The 20,170-nt window shown below is 43.6% G+C and overlaps 1 protein-coding gene across 1 annotated transcript; it reads right to left on the bottom strand.

The window, feature by feature from the left end:
- Positions 1–234: 234 nt before the first annotated feature.
- Dclre1a (DNA cross-link repair 1A) lies at positions 235–20,170 on the bottom strand. The gene is made up of 10 exons (XM_050144775.1): positions 20,045–20,170; positions 18,498–19,566; positions 15,887–17,512; positions 14,428–14,561; positions 13,487–13,605; positions 12,239–12,379; positions 10,246–10,391; positions 9,098–9,252; positions 2,230–2,371; positions 235–740 (listed from the first exon to the last, which is right to left on the bottom strand). Exons 2-10 carry the CDS (start codon positions 18,964–18,966, stop codon positions 580–582), a joined length of 3,093 nt encoding a protein of 1,030 aa, XP_050000732.1. The 5' UTR covers positions 18,967–19,566; positions 20,045–20,170; the 3' UTR covers positions 235–579.

Below are 20,170 nucleotides of genomic sequence, written 5' to 3'. Positions count from 1 at the left end.
GGCTAAATATACACAAGAATTATGGGTGAATTTAAGTTGTAAGGGCTAGTTAATAATAACTCTGAGCTAATAGACCAAACAGTTTATAATTAATATAGGCCTCTGTGGGTTTATTTGGGACTGAATGGCTGTGGGACTGGGTGGGACAGAAACCTTTGTCTACAGTAAAGTATAAAATTGTTTTAAAAAATTAAGTCTACTAAAAAGAAAATGAAATGACAAAACCCATCAAAAGATGGTTTAATAACATCTATATTAACTTTTATTTAAGAATGCATATCATATAAAAGTTTTATTTCATATTACTTTTGGTCTAGTATCCATTATCATGAATCTTTTTGGTTTCCTCCTCTCAGGTTGCTGAAGATTACTATTGCCTTCACGGAGAAAGAATGAAGAATTAAAGGCATGGGGAAGACGCCCTCTCAGCTGTCCCTGAGGAATCTGAGAGGATTCAGTAGCATGGATACAGTCTTCAAAGATGAGTGAGAAACACAGTCCTGAGACCGCTTGCATAAGATGCATTTCCTGTTGGCTTAGACTTAACCACCAACGCCTGCTGACTCTTCTGCAACAGCATCAGTATCCAGCCTCCAGTCTCCACTCTTTAAAGCACTTCTCCATCGCGTTCCGGGACTTAGAGGTGCCGACATTTACGGTGGGAATGATTTTCTGTGGTTTCAGCCACTGGACAAAACGTTTCATTTCTAGGTAACTGCTGTGTTCACTGTAGGGGATTCCTGTAAGGCCCAAAGGAAGAGATTATTTACTAAAAACCAAAATAATAAAAGTAAAAGAAAATAGAAAAGCAGTACAGAATATTGCTGTTAAAAAATTCTGGTGCTAGCTGGGAAATGGTGGTGCACGCCTTTAATCCCAACACTCGGGAGGCAGGGACAGGCATATCTCTGTGAGTTTGAGGCCAACCTGGTCTACAAGAGCTAGTTCCAGGACAGGCTCCAAAGCCACAGAGAAACCCTGTCTCAAAAAAAAAAAAATCGGTGCTTTAGTTATGATAATAAAACTTGATGTTTTTATGATTAATAAAGTTTAAAACATTAACAGAAAACTCAGGGCACACATGCAGATACACACACAAGACCACAAAACAAAACGTTTAAATGCACATACCTAAAAAGTATTCTAGAATTATATTTAATTGGAATTTTTGTCCTCTAAACCAGTGGTTCTCAACCTGTGGGCTGCGACCCCTCTGAAGGTTGAAGAACCTTTTCACAGGGGTCACCTAAGACCTCCAGAAAACACAGATATTTATTAGGATTCATAACAGTAGCAAAATTACAGTTATGAAGCAGCAAAGAAAACAATTTTCTGGTTGGGGTCAACACAACATGAGAACGGTATTAAAGGGTCGCAGCGTTAGGAAGGTTGGAGCCACGGCTCCAAACACTTGACTCACTGTGAACGTCAGGGCAATCAGAGGAAAGGGGAGACAATGAGAAGGACGGCAGGCAGGAGGCTAGCGAAAGCCAATGCCAGGGCCAAGCTTTACATACATAAAAAGCAAGAAGCAAAAAAAGAGGATTCTAAAAATCCCTTTGTGTCTTTTACAGTTAAAGTCCCACGGAGAAGGGTCATGGGAGTCTCTGAATGAAAGTCCTCAGTGGTCTGGAGACACAGCACATGTCTCCCAAGGGACTAACAAAGGCAAGCCTGCACCAGCTGTCACCCCTAAGTCCCCACATCTAACCCACCTCTTCCTGTCACGACCTCACCACTTCCTGCCAGCTAAACTTGGCTATAAAACCACAGCATTGTCCTTTCGAGTACTTCTATCATTTCCTCTACTACCCTGACTACAGCATGTAGTGATCTGCCTTAGCCACCATCAGAATATTACCAACTCTTGTTTGCTGGCTTGCAGGGCTGGATAGGAATTCAGGGTTGTAGAGAGCCTCGAAACTCTAGAGCTGCTAAATTCTTTGCTGTCTGTTTTTCTTGGTTCTTAATTTCATAATGCTTTTAAGGAATGAACAGTAACAAACATTACAGTGAGAAATTCTGGACCAGAATGACGGTTCAGTGGGTTAGGACACTTGCTGCCATGGCTTATGATCCAAGTTTGATCCCCAGGACCCAACGGGTAGAAGGAGAGCTGACCCTACAAGCTGTCTTTGAGCTCCATGGCTACACATGGTATACTCACACAAATAAAGATATAATAGAAAAGGAGAAATTGATGAAAATGAGAAACTTGAACAACTTTACCATATATTGATATATTTCCTTTCGTCTGGGGAGTGATATCCGCTATGCTTGTTATGTTATTGGAATGTGTCCATCCTGTAGGTCGAAAAGCCAAAATCTGATCATATTTCCCACCACACTTCTTCAGGTGACTCTGTAAGCCCTGTTAAATGAGAACAGTTGGTTTGCTGGTCAGCGTCAGCAGAGACAGACCGTGTGGGGTCAAAGGGCGAGATGAGAGAGCAGCACTGGCAGCCACAGGCAGGCCTGCTGGTAAGAATCGTGTGCAGCAGCCCAGAGCCAGGCTTCTAGGAAGACAGACATGGGAAACACACACACAGCTTCTCTTTTCGACTTTCCTAAACAAGTAAGGCAACGCCTGGAAAAAGGTACAATTAATTGTTTGCAAGTTAAGTAACGGAGTCAAATGAATTATGACTGAGTTAACTACAAAATCCCACCTCTTCCCAAACACCACATACAGAGACATTAATATTATAACAACAAGCATAAATGCAGCATAAGTCTTCGTGTGTAAGCTGACGAGGACACAGACGTCTCCAGCTAAGAGTGGTACTGTACGCAGCACGGATCCACACTTTAAAAATGTACCTAGCATTCCTCTTGGGCACTTGCTTTTCACCCTCAAATGTGCACTGGGCCCATCTTCAGTCTTCAGGCCCTGTAATCAGGAGTACCATGCTTCTTATCACTGTTCTATGGCCGTGAAGAGACGCCGCAACCAAGGCAACGCCTATAGAATAAAATGCTTAACTGGGGCATCTTTACAGTTTCCGAGGCTCAGTACAGTATCTCTGTGGCAGGGAGCTGATGCAGGTATGCATGGCCCTGGAGAAATAGCTAAGAATTCTACATCCTCAAACAAACAGAAGCAGGGATACTAGCTTGGGTTTCTGGAGCCTCAAGGCCCACCCCCCAGTGACACACCTACTCCAACAAGGCCACACCACCTAATCTTTGCAATAGTGCTACTCCCTGGTAACTAAGCATTCAAATATGTGAGCCCATAGGGACCGTACCTATTTAAACCACCACATTCCACTCTTAGACCCCATGGGTTTGTAACCATATCATAATGCAAGTGTAGTTTGTTTAACTTCAAAAGTTTCCATACTCTGACAGTCTCAATAATATTCAAAAATCCAAACTTCAAAGTTTCTTCTGAGATTCATGACATCTCCTAACTGTAATCCCCTATAAAATCAAAATTAAAAAACCAAATCACATACTTCTAAAATACAATAGCACAGAATACACATTGCCATTCCAAAGGAGAGAAAAAGGAGCATAGTGAGGAAATACCGGACCAAAGCAAGACTGGAAACTCAGGAGGCCAATCTCCAAACTCTGCAGCTTCATGTCTGATGTCAAAGCACTCTTCAGATCTCCAGCGCCTTTCAGCTTTGTTGACTATAACTCACTTCTTCCTCTTGAGCTGATTCCACTCTCCTTTCCTTGGCAAGTCTCCCACAACTCTGGCATTTCCAACATCTTGGGTTCTCCAAGGCAGTCCAGGCTCCACCTTCACAGCTTCACACATGGCCTCAGTGGACCTCCACGCAGGGACACTCCTGACACACGCCTGGCTATGGAGGGGATTCCACACATTGTTCTTTTCTTGGATTCTTGACTCTAAGGCCAGAACCATGTGACGGAAGCTGCCATGTTCTGATGCTTACTGTGCGTGGATCATGGCCCCCTCATTCAACAGCATCTTCATCAGCTTTCTGCTGTAGATGGTTTCCCTCACTGTGGAAGCTCTATTTCTTTTCAGAAGTTCGAAGCTAGCTGGGTGGAGTCTTGCCCTGAGGTCAGCACTCCCTTTCTTCCAGTACTGTTAGGCTTTTCTTTAAACTTTTCATCTCCTTGAGCACTGGACTTAGCGCCATTGCACTTCCTGGTGTTCTCTCTCCTCTAACTGTACATTTTGTATTTTTCTTTGCTCAGTTTGTTCATATTCATTATAGACCCGCATATGAGTGATCACTAATGATCACACAACACAGTCAATACTAGGCTGTCTTAAAACTTCCTCTGCCAATGCCACCAATTCAAAACTCTTTAACTTAGCCTCAGGAAGATTTTTTTTTTTTTAGGACAAGGGCAAAGAGCAGCCATGTTCATTGCCAAAATATCACAAGAATGGTCCTAGGCCATTTACTGATAAGCTTCACCTCTGAACCTCTGGGAGCTGGAACCACACAGATCAATCGCCCTCAGCACTGTCTTCTAAGCCCTTCTGGAATGACCCAGTAACCCTTGCTCAAAGCACCCAACTACTTTTCTAGTCCAAGCTCCCAAAGCCTTCCATATTTTTCTAACAAGCATCAATATCCAGTTTCTGGTACCAACTTCTGTCTTAGTTACTGTTCTGTGATTACACCGTATCAAGGAAATTTTAATAAAAGAAAGCCTTTAATTGGGGGCTTGCTTACAGTTTCAGAGGTTCAGTCCTTTGACATCAAGACAGGGAGCACAGCAGCAGGCAAGGCAGCCACGGTGCTGGAGAAGTAGTTGAGAGCTACATCCTGATCCACAGAGACAGAGGGACTAGGCCTTTTGAAGCCTTGAAGCCCACCCCCAATGAGGCCACACCTTCTAGTCCTTATCAAATAGTGTCACTTCCTGATAACTATTCAAATATAGGAGCCTATAGGAGCCACCCTTATCCAAACTACCACACATGCTCTTCTCGTAAGAGCTGAGTAGAATAAAGTGCCTCAGTTAAAATCATAACGGAACTATGGCATTTCAAAATCCTCTAAGAATCCATTCCAAGGCCAGGCGGTGGTGGTGCACACCTTTAATCCCAGCACTTGGGAGACAGAGGCAGATGAATTCTGTGAGTTCATGAATTCTGTGAGTTCGAGGCCAGCCTGGTCTACCGAGTGAGTTCCAGGACAGGCTTTAAAGCTACAGAGAAACCCTGTCTTGGAAAACAAACAAAAGAATCTATTCCAAGTCAAATCTTTGAAAAGTGGTAATAGTAAGAATGGGAATAATAAAATAAGGGAATTTTTTTTAAGGTCAACATTTTTGATTTTCAGGTTGAAACCTAGGATTTCAAAAGCTTAGAATGAATCAAAATGTACTTCATTGATGAAATAGCCTCATTTTCGTGTGTGCTTGTGTGTGTGTGCCCGTGCACGTGTGGAGGACATGGGTATCTTGCTCTGCCATGCTCTGCCTTGTTCCCTTGAGTCAGGGTCAGTCACTGAACCTGGAACAGGCTGGTGGCCAGTAGCCCCTGTCACCTTCCCGTCTCTGCCCCACGGCACTAGGGTTGTGAGCACTTGCACCTATACCTGGCTTTTTACATGGGCTCTGGATTTGAACCCAGGGCCACATGTTTAGGCAGCAAGTGCTCGTATCTGCCGAGTCCTCTTCCCAGCCTCCCCTCCACTGCCTTTGTAACAACCAAAACCTTTCATTAATGTGAAGCAAATATAAAGCTATCTATCATGAAAAACTCAGATTTCTAATCAACTCCTGTAGCAGGAGCTACAGACATTTAAGTTTCCATTACATCCCTGGCATTGCCAATTAACAAGTTTTTGTTTTGGTTATTTTCTTATTTACTATTTTTCCTCACTTTGTGCTCCAGAAGAAAGGAAGCAACAGTAAACAGAGACTGTGGATAATAAGTAAAATATACGCATGGTCCCGTAAACTGTAGATAATAAGTATAATATATGCATCGTCCCATAAACTGTGGATAATAAGTATAATATATGCATCGTCCCATAAACTGGGGGATAATAAGTATAATATATGCATGGTCCGTAAACTGTGGATAATAAGTATAATATATGCATGGTCCATAAACTGTGGATAATAAGTATAATATATGCATGGTCCGTAAACTGTGGATAATAAGTATAATATACACATAGTCCCATAAACTGTGGATAATAAGTATAATATATGCATGGTCCCGTAAACTGTGGATAATAAGTATAATATATGCATCGTCCCATAAACTGGGGGATAATAAGTATAATATATGCATCGTCCTTTACTGTGGATAATAAGTATAATATATGCATCATCCCATAAACTGGGGGATAATATGTATAATATATGCATGGTCCCGTACTGTGGGTAATAAGTATAACATACGCATAGTCCTGTAAACTGTGGATAATAAGTATAATATATGCATGGTCCGTAAACTGTGGATAATAAGTATAATATATGCATGGTCTCGTAAACTGGGGTTGGGTTTGCAGCATCTCTACCAACTTACTGACTTCTATTTGTTTCTCAAGACTACCTGAAAGAATTAAATGAGAACCTAGGAGACAAATCGGTTATTCTAAAAATAGCATGTGATATAAACCAGTGCTACAAATAGAAAGCCATGGTTCCATGAGCCAAATCTGCAGAGAAGGCTGCCAGCAACCACTAGCTGTATGCTAGCTACAACTGCAGGACTTCTCACGAGGAAAGCTATTATAAACTATTCGGTCAACACAAAGTCCCTGACTTATGACTGTCTCTCTCTGTTTATTAGTAACCAGTTTGTGAGGAAAACGCCTTGGTAATGTCACCAGTTTCCTTCAGAAGGCCAACCATCCACCACAGCATCCGTAGATCGTATCTTACCACATTTAGACAAGACGGGTTAAGTCTGAGGTGGCAGTCAACCATATGATGCCTGTAAGACCTTGGCATGAGCCAGAGTGTGAATTAAGCATCATTTGCAGGATTTCAGCCCTTAACTTTCAGATACGAAAGTGCACGTGATCGTGTATGTGTTCAGCTATGTGTTGTGCTTGTGCAGGCCAGAGGGTCATCTTGTGTGTTGTTCATTGGGCTCCATCTGCTTTTAAAACAGGCTTTCTCACTATCTGAAGCTTGCCAAGTCGCCTCAGCTGGCTGGTCAGGGAGGTCTAGCGACTTCCCTGTCTGCTTCCCAGGGCTAAGACTGCAAAGCACACACGGGGCTCAAGTCTCCCCAGGCCCTCTCAACAGTAGTTACTGTCTGTCTGTTTCACTATAGCCACCCAAACGTGAGCACGGGGTTATTTCCCTGTGGTTAGGGTCTGTAATGTCTTGACAGCTTACAGCACTGGGCCTTCTTTGGACGATCTTCTCACTCCTCCCTTAGCTCCCTCCCATCGTGACCGCACTGCACAGCCCCTGTGCTGGTCAGCACGGCTGCTCTAGTCGCAGTCTGCTTTCCCTCCCTCTGGCCTTCTCTGCAGCAGACAGCACCTGGGAACACCTTTGTGAAAAGTTCTAACCCCTCAACCTCCACTACACTAACTAGCCACCCTGACAATCTGCTCAGATGAAACAAACCAAGTAGGGAATTAAAAGGTGCTGCCTGTTGTCCAGGACAGTGCCACACATCCTTCAGAGTAACCAGCATCCCCTGAGACTCTCCACCAGGTAAGACAGTGCCACGCATCCTTCAGAGTAACCGGCATCCCCTGAGACTCTCCACCAGGTAAGACAGTGCCACGCATCCTTCAGAGTAACCAGCATCCCCTGAGACTCTCCACCAGGCAGGCAGCTCCCAAACTTAAAACACTCACAGGGATGACTCAATTAGCAATGTGCAAAACCCTGCCTTGGCGAAACCCGAAAATGTATGGATGACAAACCCAGGAAAATAGGTCCTAAACTTATCCTTTCACCTCCTGAGCAAAGGTGAGCAGGGAGAATCCCTGCTCAGGAAGCAGCATTCATTTTTTTTGATAGCTTGTTATTTGTAAGGCACAGGTTTCCTAGTTTAAAAAGCTTCAGAAAAGCTACGATTAATAAAAATCCGGAGTCAGATACTGGGGTTCAACCTTAAGGTCAGAAAAGTAAAACAGCCAGCCACTGGCTCTTACCTCTACCTCAAACCGAAATGGGGCAAGATCCAGTCTCCACAAATCCTCAAACTCCACACCACCCCAGAGTTCCTGTCTCCTCCCCTATATATTCCTCTCTCCACCCAGCCATATGGCTCTTGTCTCTACCTCCCTAGTGCTGGGATTAAAGGTGTGTGATCCCAAGTGTTGGGATCACCTTATGCTTCTCTTTTAGACAGATTCAATTTTCTGTAGCCTAGAGTGGCCTTGAATTCCCAGAGACCCCTCTGCTTCTGTCTCCCGAGTCCTGGGATTGAAGGTGTGTGCCACCACTCCCTGGCCTGTGTGGCGCACTAGTATGGCTAGTTTACTCTTTGATCTTCAGGCAAGCTTTATTTATTAAAAACAAATAATATACCACTATTTCCCTTTTTGTCTAAAATAAAAAAGGCTATAACTAATATAAGAAAAACTATATACAATAAGTACAATAACTATATACCATACAGGCAGTAAGTACATCAACAGTGTCTAGTCCATTTGCATTTGACAAGTTCAGAGAAAACACTCCATATCTATCCTATCTTGGTGAGTCCAAAGTCTTGTACCTAATTTACTTTCTATTGTAACTTGCTTTCTGCATCTGATAAGCTATAACTACAACTATCTAACCTTCAACTCCCTCAGGACCTAAGGAGGAAATAATAACTCATGCAGTAGACACCAGTGTCTAATGACTAGGGCTGAATATCAGAACTGCACAGGACAGGCTTGAGGGGATGAACTTACAGCTGCCTAACTCCCTCCCTCACCCTAGGACGCATGGTCCTGGTACAGAAGTCTGGATAGCCAGATGGAGACACGTGATTCTGTGTGTGTGCCTTCCTTTGGGCTAATCCTCTAGTGTTTAAAGTCCCAAATTACTCTACAGAGGCACTCACATAGAAAAGCTAAAAGCATTAAATACTTCCCTTGGGGGAACTTCATTCTTTCAGAATTCCTTAGAGTCAATACAGACGAATACCTTTGCTGGTTCATCCTAAAAGACACACATCGCGAGTGCTTACCTTAAAATTAATTTGCATCATTGGGAGGAGGTGAACCGAAGAACTGGACATGTCTGTAGTTATGAGGGAACTGACTTCTGGTATATTGAGGCTCTGTAAAGTCCTATATTTTTCTTGGGACATGCCCACCTTTGAACCCAAAACATCAGCAACGGCTGTAGGCAAGCAAGAGATGAAAAACAATAAAATCATGGTTCGTTAATAAACAGGGTTATAACTTACTCAAATTAAAAAAAATAACTTACCAAATAAAAAAAAAATTCACAAAAATAAACATTCATACTTTCATCATAAATAGCCAAATGACTTTGCTCTTTAGTTAGTGGAATTAACAACCAAAGCCAAAGATTTCTTTTTAAAGGTCTATACTTATTTAAAAACCACAGAAGAAGTATAGAAGGCAGAGATGCCGAAAGGGCTCAGTGGTTAGGGGTGCATATCGCTCTTGCAGAGGCCCCAAGTTTGTCCTCAGCATCCTAGATGGCGACTCACAACCACGTGTAATTCCAGCTCCAAGGGAATTGGGTGCCTGCCGTCTTCTGGCCTCTATGGGCACCTGTACTCACATGTACAAACATGTATACACGTACACATGATTAAAGATAAAATTAGTCATAGAAAAGTAAGCGGTAGTTGGAAAGGAAGACATGTTGAACCCTGGCCGTATCATTCCATCTCTTGGAAGCTGACATAGTGTGGCCATATTTAAGAAGAAACGGAAAGCACTCCGCAGAGACAAAACAACACATCACCTAGACAAACTACAGGGAGACAGGAGAAACCACTCAAGAGTGAAAGTTGTATTACTCTCCGACAGTTTGCTGGTGGTTACCGCAGGAATGGCACAATATGGCTGTGCAGTAAGCACCTTTCCGAGCTAACTAAAATCACAATGCTACACAGATTTTGCTGATAAACAGTCTGTACATAAGTGTCAACATAATGCATTTATCAAATGTTTCCATAAACTTTAGCCTTCTGGTTTAAATTTATCAAACGCTACCCATCTTCCCTTTAACTTCAAAGGTAATACTGGATCATTTCAGAAAATAAATATCAAATGCAAGAGCAGAGACTGAAAGGGCCCTTTGCAAGAGAATCTGATCTTTATTATATATTAATGCAAATTAGACACCGCTCTCACCCACCTAGGAAGACTTTCTCCTTTCCGATACAGTACGTGCCACAGACAACAAGAGCGCGTGGGTTTAGAGTTACAGCCTCAAAGGCAGTGTTGATGGCAAACTGGATAACCTCCTGCTGGGACGGGAAGGTAAATTCTGGGCTGCAGTATCTGTGACAAGGAAATGCAGTTCTCGTTAACAGGGGAATATGAGACTGGCTCTATTGGATGCTGCTTTAGAGGAAAACAAACCAGCCAGTTACATTCTCGGCGAGTACCAAGTATTCAAAGGACCGCCTCACACTGCCTAGAATGAAAATGCTCATTTCCAGTCACTGCCAATTTATGGTAGGGTAAGAGTTTTTCACAGATATTTTATTATGCTTTTATCATCCCCTGTTGGAATATTTTCTTCTCAATAAGAATATTTCTACCCAGTTACCCATTTTAACTATGAATGATAAAACTCAGTACCTATTTTTAAAACCCAAGTAACTATCAAAGAAAATATAATTGAAAGAGATTATATTTGTAGGAAAGAATTCTGACTTAATAAATAAGAAACTTAACATGAATTTTAATGTGGCATTTCACACTAATGGTGATGTCCACACGGCTATCACCTTTCACAGATACATAAATGCATACATCACAAGAATACAGCAGACATGTGGCTGGAGAGATGGCTCAGGGGTTAAGAGGGCATGCTATTCTTCCAGGGGACCTGAGTTCAGTTCCCAGCACCCATATCAGTCAGATGCCAACCTAGCCTGTGACACCAGCTCCAGGGGATCCAGTGTTGTGGGCCCCCACTGGCACTGCACTCAACTGCATACTCACACAGACACACAATTAAAAATAATGAAACAAATCATTTAAAAAATACAACAGCTCTATCTGGACCCAGATACAAAACACCCAGTGAAGAACTGGCCCCAAGCTGTTATCTGCATATATTCTGAGATGAAAAGAGTGATTTTGCTAAAATATAACATACTGTAAACACAAAACAAATGATTTCTCGTGACTTTCAGAATTGTTTTTGCTATTCAGCCATCAAAAACAGGAAAGAATCTGGATACCTTTCTCTTATGAAAACTCACAAAGACATTCAGAACCATATGAAGAATAAACACTTCTTTATTTATCTATTACTTAAAGGACACAGGAGGACACAGCATCACTGTGAGCCACTCCCTGTGGGAAGGCTTGTCCTTTGTGTATCTGCTTTTTAAATCTCAAAAACATCCTAGAAATATTTAATAGAATTAATTCCCAACAAATCAATGGGTTATTTTAATATATGACATTACATTGTATATAATAAATATTTATAATTTTGTCAATTACATCTTAATAAAGCTGAGACTACATAATTGAAATATAATCTCTTATGCAATTATATTTGTTTCACTGAAGAATTCAAAGGTGCCACTTAAAAATTACTTTTTTAAGAAAAGAACAAAAGTAATTCCAATAGTCACAAACAAAACTACATTGTAGCCCGTTTCCCCTTCACAATTATACCCAACAACTATACAGACCTTTGGAAAAAGAATTTAAAGGGGATTTTCTTAAAAATCTATCTTCCAGCCGGGCGGTGGTGGCGCACGCCTTTAATCCCAGCACTTGGGAGGCAGAGGCAGGCGGATCTTTGTGAGTTCGAGACCAGCCTGGTCTACAAGAGCTAGTTCCAGGACAGGCTCCAAAACCACAGAGAAACCCTGTCTCAAAAAAAAAAAAAAAAAAAAAAATCTATCTTCCAAATTTTCTGTTTTTAGTAACAGAATTGTCCTATAAACATTTTCAAAAATAAAATAACAATAAATTATGACATTTAATTCTAAATTTGCCTTTTAGCAGGTATATTTTTTAATGGCATCCTTTCGATAAACACTCTTAAAAATAACTGGCTGCGAACCATCACTTTAATTATCTAAGCAAAAGCTTAAATTACCCATCAGATGTAGAGCAGAGCTCTCGGTGAGAAGAGAGCACCCAAAGAAAGCATATCTTACGTGGTGTCTAAGTAGAGCGTGTGGACTCTGTGGCCTGCGAGAAGAGAGCGCTCCATGCTGGGGTTGGCTCGGAAGTCTCCCGTGTGCAGTATGACAGGGCCATTGGGAAGACGGAAAAGGATCATGGTAGCACCTGGACAGCTGGACAAAGACATCTTAGAGGAGCACAGACAAAGCACTTGGACCAAGGGCGTTTCTTTCAGCATCAGTGGGAGCATGAACTTTATGAGCTGAGCACAGGTGTATGGCGGGGGGGAATTGGGGAGGGGAGCTGCCCAGGCCTACAGGTACACAGTCCTAAGAAGTCCTGGTTCCAGGACAGGCTGGCCCCTCAGCCCTCAGGACAGTTTCTGATTGATGAAAAGATACTAGCTTGAACAAGCAGTTATGTGAACTATGTCATCTGTGGTAAATATTTCAATAACATCAACTCCAAAAAATATCAGAACTCAAACTGGCCATGAACAAAAGGAATACTAGCAAGGCTGGACAACAACTTTTTTTTCTTTTAAAGAACCTAACATGCTAATATAATATTGGCCTGGACTTCAGCAAATCTAGATTTAGCCTTTCTTCTTTCTCTAAATACCCGTGATCTCTATGGATAGGCTCACAGCCCAGAGGAAGCATAGCTGGTAGCTGTGTTTGGGCGACATGAATCCTGATGGTACCTTATACTGGGGGACAGCCATAGAGAGGGGAAAAGATCTCACAGAGGGAGGGAGGGAGAAGAAAAAGAGACAGGGAGAGGAGAACAACAGAGACAGAGGAAAAAAACCCTATTTCCATGGGAAAAAGAAATATTCCAAATCTTTACAGTCTAAAATTGAATTATTATTATTTATTATTTAGCTTAAAATCATTTACTTTAGGGTGGGAAGCAAGGCACCCATCCTCTGGTATCCAAATGGAATATAAGATTTCACTTTATGCAAATTATATTTAAGAACATGGAAAACATCTCTGAAGAACAGTAACACCATACTTTTTAAAAATATGAAGTGTCATAAGTCAACATGGGTTGACAACATGGGTAACAGATTCTCTCTATCCTTAATCTGATACTAAAATTATTTTTTCAAAAGTAGAAATAGGATTTACTCCAGTTAAGAGCCAAGTTCGTTAGCTCCAGGCTCTAGACCAAGCCCGCCACTGTTTCCTTTGTCAACACTTTAAAACGGGCGCCCTGCATGAGACTGGTGTCCTGCCTTCTGCATCAAGTGAGAGGACGAGGGTCTTCACACTTACTGATTGGCATCCAGCAAAACAACCTTGATGCCGTCCACTACACACTCAGTGTCCATCGGCAACTGATGGACGTACTGCTCTTGCACACGGAGCTTCTTCTTCAACAAGTTGCCGGTTATCTGCAGATGGTGAATTTGTTACTGCGGCAGCAGGACACTGAGAGTTGTGCGTCACCGCAGCTGAGAACCATGCTGTCTCGATAATCTCAGTCTCCCCACTTAGATGCCTGTGAAGGCTCCATCCACACCAGGAAAAGGTCTGTAAGACAGCCTTGCTACTCTTCTGCCTGCTCACCTGGGAAAGCTCGCTGTTCCCTGCAGAAGGCACAAAATGCTTCCTCACCTCGTCATGGCCCACTAGTATGGGTTTTCCCGTGTTTCTTTTTGGTATGTGGTGGAGACTCTGAACTTTCTGAAAACCTAAAGTATACATTTCTGAGGTGCCTGTGCCTCTCCACAAACTACCCGAGAGGACACTTCAAGTCTGCTGTGAGGATTACATCAAAATCCAGAAAAAGACCCTGGGAACCGGAATTACAATGTTCACCGTCTAACAGGCAGTTGAAGGTATTCTGTAAGGTGAAACTCCCTCTCCCTTTGGCTGGGGACAGAGAGCACTGTTGCAGAACAGCCCCACCTTAGCATTATCTGTGGATGTTAGCCCTGGAAGCTACAAGTTCTCTATGGTTAAGTGTTCTGCCTGTATATCGGTTCGGCACTCCAAAGAGTGTTTGCTGAGTAAAACTATTGAGTATACTGTGGGAACATTTATTATTCTCACATAATAAAATTCATTGGTAAAAGCAGGTTGTAACTGCTTTATCCACCTTCTCCACTATAATGCTGGCTTGTCTAGTTTTCAATATTCTATTTTCTTTTTTTACCATGCTTCTCAAAGTCACAACACTGCACCGAGCCAGAGTTTAAAACGCCAAAACTTACCTCACTACAGTAAATTGGGAACGTGGACTCCTTAGACAAGCCGGCATAGTGGTCGGAATGGAAATGCGTGAGGAAATAGGCGGTGCAGCCTTCAACCTCGCCGTACTGGAAAGCGTCCACGGTGAAGCCAGTTCCTGCAACGAGATGCCCCCGTGGGATGAGCAGGAGCCAAGGTGGTCATGCATGTGCCTGGGTTCCATCAAAGATCAGGCCCCTCTGATTGGTACCTCTCATTTAACCCTCAATTTAACTAGGATTTATTTAAAATGTAAATTTACCAAAAGGTAAGTATAACTCCCGTGTCTACTAAACATCCCATTATGGAGTCTTGGGCATAGTCTCACCAAAAACAATTAGTTAAAAGACACTAAGTTACAAACCAATCATTTCTCTGCCCCAATTAATACTTTTACAATGCTGATACTTAGGGGGCAATTGAAATCTCTCATTTCTACAAAGCAGTGAACGGAGAATGACTTAGAAGTCCAAACCCATGAGTTCCCCACGGGGTGACACTTATTTGCCTTCTCTAGGGTCGGAAATGGTAAGGGCATTACAAAGGTTGCAGTTCTCCCTGGTAGGGCCACAGTAAGTAAGAGACAGACAGGGCTATCTACAGTCTTTGTTTTGTTTCAGGGTAGTGGGGAGTAAGGAAAGAAGAAGGGATCGCCTCAAGAGTCTCCCTAGAGGAACAATAACAAAAATTAAGTTGAGAAATACTGTTCTGATATGAGCTTATGGAAGAAACAGCCAAGGGTGCCGGCAGGTGATGCACGGGTAAAGACTCAGCTTCACATTTCCGCTGAGGCCACCAATACACGGCACACAGAGTGCAAAAGCAAATCAAAACGTCAGTGACGCATTTTTATGCAGTATTTAGAAGCTGAGGATATCACTGCTGTCTTATTGTACGCCACTGAAGAGTTAGTGGTTTCTTTAGTAACAGAATTCATTTCCATGTGCATTTTTGTATGAACTCATCTGTGAAGGCCTGGGCAGATACTCGTTTGGAATATGTAAACACACGAGTTCTGATTGCTCTGAAACTGAAACTTGAGGCAGCACAGCCTGCTATCCTCCCCTTCTCTTGAGCCACTGTGCCGCCTCGGCAGTGCTCAGCCACGGGAGTTTATGATGTGCACCGACGTCGTCTTTTCTTTCTTTCCGGCTAAATGGAACCTCCACTGCTCACTGGCCTTCCTGTAATCTATAACAGCTACCTAATCATTACAGAAGCATATAGATAATAAATGCTTGATAAAATTCTGGTGATAATGGAGAAACAAAAACAAAAAACAAAAGCCTCAGTTCTGCTAAAAGATTAATAAAGTGTTATAAAGAGCAAATAAAAGATATGCTGAACACTAATTATTTCCAATATATCCACCCAGTGACAAGGAACATGAAGTTAAACACTGCTGTGTCTCCCTGGGCAGATGAAGTCAGGATTTCAACTTACCGGGGATTCTCTTATAGAACGGACAGGTTCTTCTCGCTTCCCTGGCACCAGACGACTCTGAAATGCCCCTGCTCCCTCTCTGCCGCCTGTCAAGAATCCGGCTTACAAAGGCTTTGCTTTGGTTTAAACTGACTGCTCCCACTTCTAACCTCTGAGGTGCTCCTTCCCACGGTGAATCTGACTTTTTATGTCTCTTCCTTTGACGTTGTGTCCTCTCTTGGGACAGTTCTGTAGAGTGCTGACTCTCATTTAAATTCCCTGAATCCAATTCTAAGTCACTCAGGGAGTTTTCCGCTTTCCTCTTGCGTGGCGGGCGCCTATTGTTCTTAGGACTCACACCTGGACTGGCATTTAGCCCACCTACCGCACTTGCCCTCGGGGACGGCTCTGCTTGTTTTTTGGGTGGTAATCCAAAAAACACACCTATGTCCATCTGCTTCATTGCCTTCTTAGAAGGTTGACTGGCATTGCACTTGGGACTGGAAGGCAAAGTGCTCAAAGATTTGGCGAGAGGTGCACCAGAAGGCTTTTCTCCCTTTCTGCAGGTACAGGCCAAGTTAGTGATGGTAGCACCCAAGCCCTTACTCCCTAGCCCTCTTATTTGACTTTGGGTCGGATGCAAAGGCAGGTGATCTCCTCCCTCCTTTTCAGGCGGCTTTGACATGGCACTTGTACGGAATGGCAAAGAGACCTGACCGCCAACAGCTGACGTTTCAATTTTCTGTGTCTGACGGCTTGATCCAAGTGAGTGAGATCTGCGCGGCTCACCAGGTTTGGCTTTGGTGGTTTCATCATCAGAAGCAGCACAGCCTGCTGTTAACGCAGGTGAAAACAAGAGCAAGCCCGTGTCTGTGTGTGGCGGGGCACCTCGGGACAGAAGCTGAAATGAACCTCTTACAGCACTGCCTTCACACAAGCCACTGAACTCAGCCTGGGTCAGCAGGCTTTTCGCCCGCGGGCGGACTCCCTCTGGCTCCTTCGGGAAGGGATCAAGAAATGTTTCAAATATGGCAGAGCCATCTTCTTCCAGGCAGCTGTCCTTAGAGCTCTGGGTAGAGAACAGCTCCGGCTGTGAATCATCCGGCTCTCCATCGAAGTCGTAAGTCTCCTCATCACTCTGCAGCGGGGAGTAAGAGATCTCACAGCTGCTGCTGTCGTCTTCTGGCGATGGCACCCTCGTACTCTGGGAGCTGCTTTGACCGTTTAATGCCTCCGCGGAAAGAGGGAAATCACCCCCCACAAGCTTGTCCTTCTTAACAAACCCTGCACGTTGTGGAGCCAGGGACACCTGAGGGCCCATGGAAGGGGGAATCTTTCTGTCAGTCTCGGCTGGAAGCTGGGATGTTTTTAGACACTGTACCAGCAACGAAGACTCCTCTAAAACTTTCCTTAAATTCTCTGTGTTCAGATGCACGGGCCATTTTTCCTCGGGGTTACAGGAAGGGTCTGGCTTTGCTGCAGTAAAATGTCCAGCCGGCTTGTGTGATGGGCTGCTGAGGGGCGCCGACACCTGTGTCGGGCTGCTGAGCGGTTCATTGCTAGCCCTACTCTGAGCAAGCAGGAGGTGAGTATATTTCTTATAATGAGAAGGAATTGTGCAGGTACACCGAAGACCCTCGGGACACTCTGAAAATAGTTAAAGAAGAAAAAACGATCATCTTACACAGAAGCTTTGACAGCACTAACAAAGTGCCCTCCAAGGACAAACACCACCAGTCACAGCTTTATTTTGTTTTTGACACAGTTTCTCTGTATAGCTCTCTCTGGCTTTCCTGGAACTCACTCTGTAGACCAGGCTGGCCGCGAACTCACAGAGATCCACTTGCCTTTGCAAGTGCTGGGATAAAAGGCGTGCGCTACCACCCAGCCCACCGTGGGTAGCCTTGAAGAACTATGGCAATAGCTATGTCTAAGTGCATGACAGCTGTTGCCGAGACCAACATTAAAACACCAAAGGTTAATCCAACATAGTTTTACAATGTACTATTTATTACATTTAAACCAAATACTTTTAGATTGCTTTTCAAATACTCTCTTCACAAGAAAATAATTTTAGATAACTTAAAAAAAAGTCATAACTCATTCTCCATATAGATCAAGTAAAATTTTCTACATGTTAAATATGACATTTATCTTAAAATATAATAACATGGCACCACTTCTGCTGCTGGCACATTTTTAAGAGACTCTGAGTCATTTCAGACGACCTTCTAGTTCCTCTTCCGGTTACTAACACGCATGATGCATACAACATACCCATATTTAGAAACTAAATGTGTTTATAATTTCTATCAAACTCTAAAATAGGATAACAAGTTGGCCCGGTTATTTAGCTTGTAGGAATCCGCATTCATAAAATGTTAATGCCATCCGCCTTGTGCCGTCCTTGTAAGAGTCAAGTAAGAGAAAGCAGAGCGGCAATAGCTCACGCAAACTTCAGTGAACATTTATGGAAAGTAACGGAGAAGCTGGGATGATGGCTCAGTCAATAAAGTACCTGCAGCACACACAAGGGCCTGGGTTCATATTACCAGCCCTTAAATAAACAAGCCAGGCATGGCTGCACGTTCTCATCTCCCAGCAATGGGGAGACAGCACTGGGGCTTCTTACCTGTGTCAGAGATTGGTGGAGAATCCAAACACTCAAAAACATGCCATTGGGGCGTCTGACCTAGCAAGGAGGAAAAGGGCATCTGACAGCTTGGGCAGTATCCATCGTAAACTGGGCGTACCCTTGGGGACACTTGTTTCTTTTTGGGCGTCCTACGGCTCTTTCTTGGAGTAGTCTCTTTGCTTTGAGACTGCGGAACCTCCTCTCCAGCACTAGAATTCTGAGTGGCACCCACAGAAACCGGACAGCTCGTTTCTTCAAGGCATACGCCGGGGCCCTTTGGGTTGTCTTTATCGTCTGTGGTTCTTCTTTTGTTTCCTTTTCGTTTTGACTGGTCTTTTCCATCTGTTGCTTTTCCAACAGATTCTGGGATATTTTGAGAACAATTATTTGGATGTGCTGGTTTTGGTTTTCGTTTAGATTTATATTCCCAGATGTCTTCCTCCCAAAGTGTGTCTTCTTCTAACATGGCAAATGATTTTATGAGTATGTGAGCCTTTAGTAAATTCAGAGTCCCTTCCTTGCTACAGTTTTTAATAGGAACAAATATAACCAAAAGCCAACTAACTTGGTGGGACTCTAAACCTTTGGTGATGATCGATATAGGCACACAACACACTTAGCAGCCGCTGCTCCGTTTATACCACAATAAATAAGAGGCCCTACCACAGGCTAATGTCTGTACCGATTTCTTTACAGTGCGACACTGTTTCATTCAAGCATTTTTTTTTCTTTTCCAGAACTTGATTCATAAAAATAAGAATCAATAATGCCTTGAAAATTAAGCATGGTTGAGAAGTATCGGCCCAACCACTTTAAGACAGGCTCCATATAACTGCACTGAAGCTATCCTGGCTCTCGTTCACGTGGGCAAGCAAGCGCCCACTCACAAGTCGGGTCACACACAGTTCCTTGTCAATCGGGTGCTTCAGGTCACTACTGAAACAAGCCACACCATAATCAAAGAGGTGTGTTGGTGACAAAACTGCCCCTATTCGTGACTCATGGAGATCCGATCGGCTTCAGTTTCCCGGGTGACTCCATTTCTCCTCCATCATAGGACCAAACCCTGCACAGGGAACAAAGTTCAAACGAGTGAGACTTAGGCCACACTGCACTCCAGACCGCAGGGCCTGTCATCAGCCCCCTGTCCAGACGTCCAGAGAGGTCAAGTACAAAAAAACGCCCACAGGCTCCTCCGCAGCCCCTTCCTTTGGGTCGGGGTGGGGGAAGGCCAAGGGAGGGGGTCAGAAGTGACTCTCAGGTTAGGCACTGACAGCTCCCAAAGCGCGGTGCCCTCTGCAGCGCAGCGGCTCGCCCTGGCATCCCTGTGGGTGCACCTGGGCCGGCAGCCCGGGACCAGCTGCAGCTGCCTCTCCGCGCCACCTCCCCCGCTGCGGGACATGCCATTCGCTCCGGCACTTTCAGCACCGCCAGAGTGACAGGATACTCTTGTTGTTGTTATTGTTGTTGTTGACACAGAACCACTGGCCTCACTCCCTACACTAACGACCCTTCTCCTTTGAGGATTCCTTCGCCCCCTTTACCTTTCAGCTCTTTCTTGGCGGGAACTGCCGTGCCGAATCGGCTGATCGCGGTGTAACAGTGGAACAACTGAGGAGTTTTTTTGTTTTGTTTTTTTTTTCAAGTCGGGTCTTTTTAATTTGGATTTT

The sequence above is a fragment of the Alexandromys fortis genome, unplaced genomic scaffold (genome assembly GCF_014885135.2).
Source record: "Alexandromys fortis isolate MF-2015 unplaced genomic scaffold, M_Fortis_MF-2015_v1.1 scaffold_16, whole genome shotgun sequence".
In the NCBI taxonomy this organism is placed as follows: domain Eukaryota; kingdom Metazoa; phylum Chordata; class Mammalia; order Rodentia; family Cricetidae; genus Alexandromys; species Alexandromys fortis.
The sequence above is the reverse complement of the archived record's forward strand: the minus strand, read 5'-3'. Positions and strand labels throughout refer to the sequence as shown.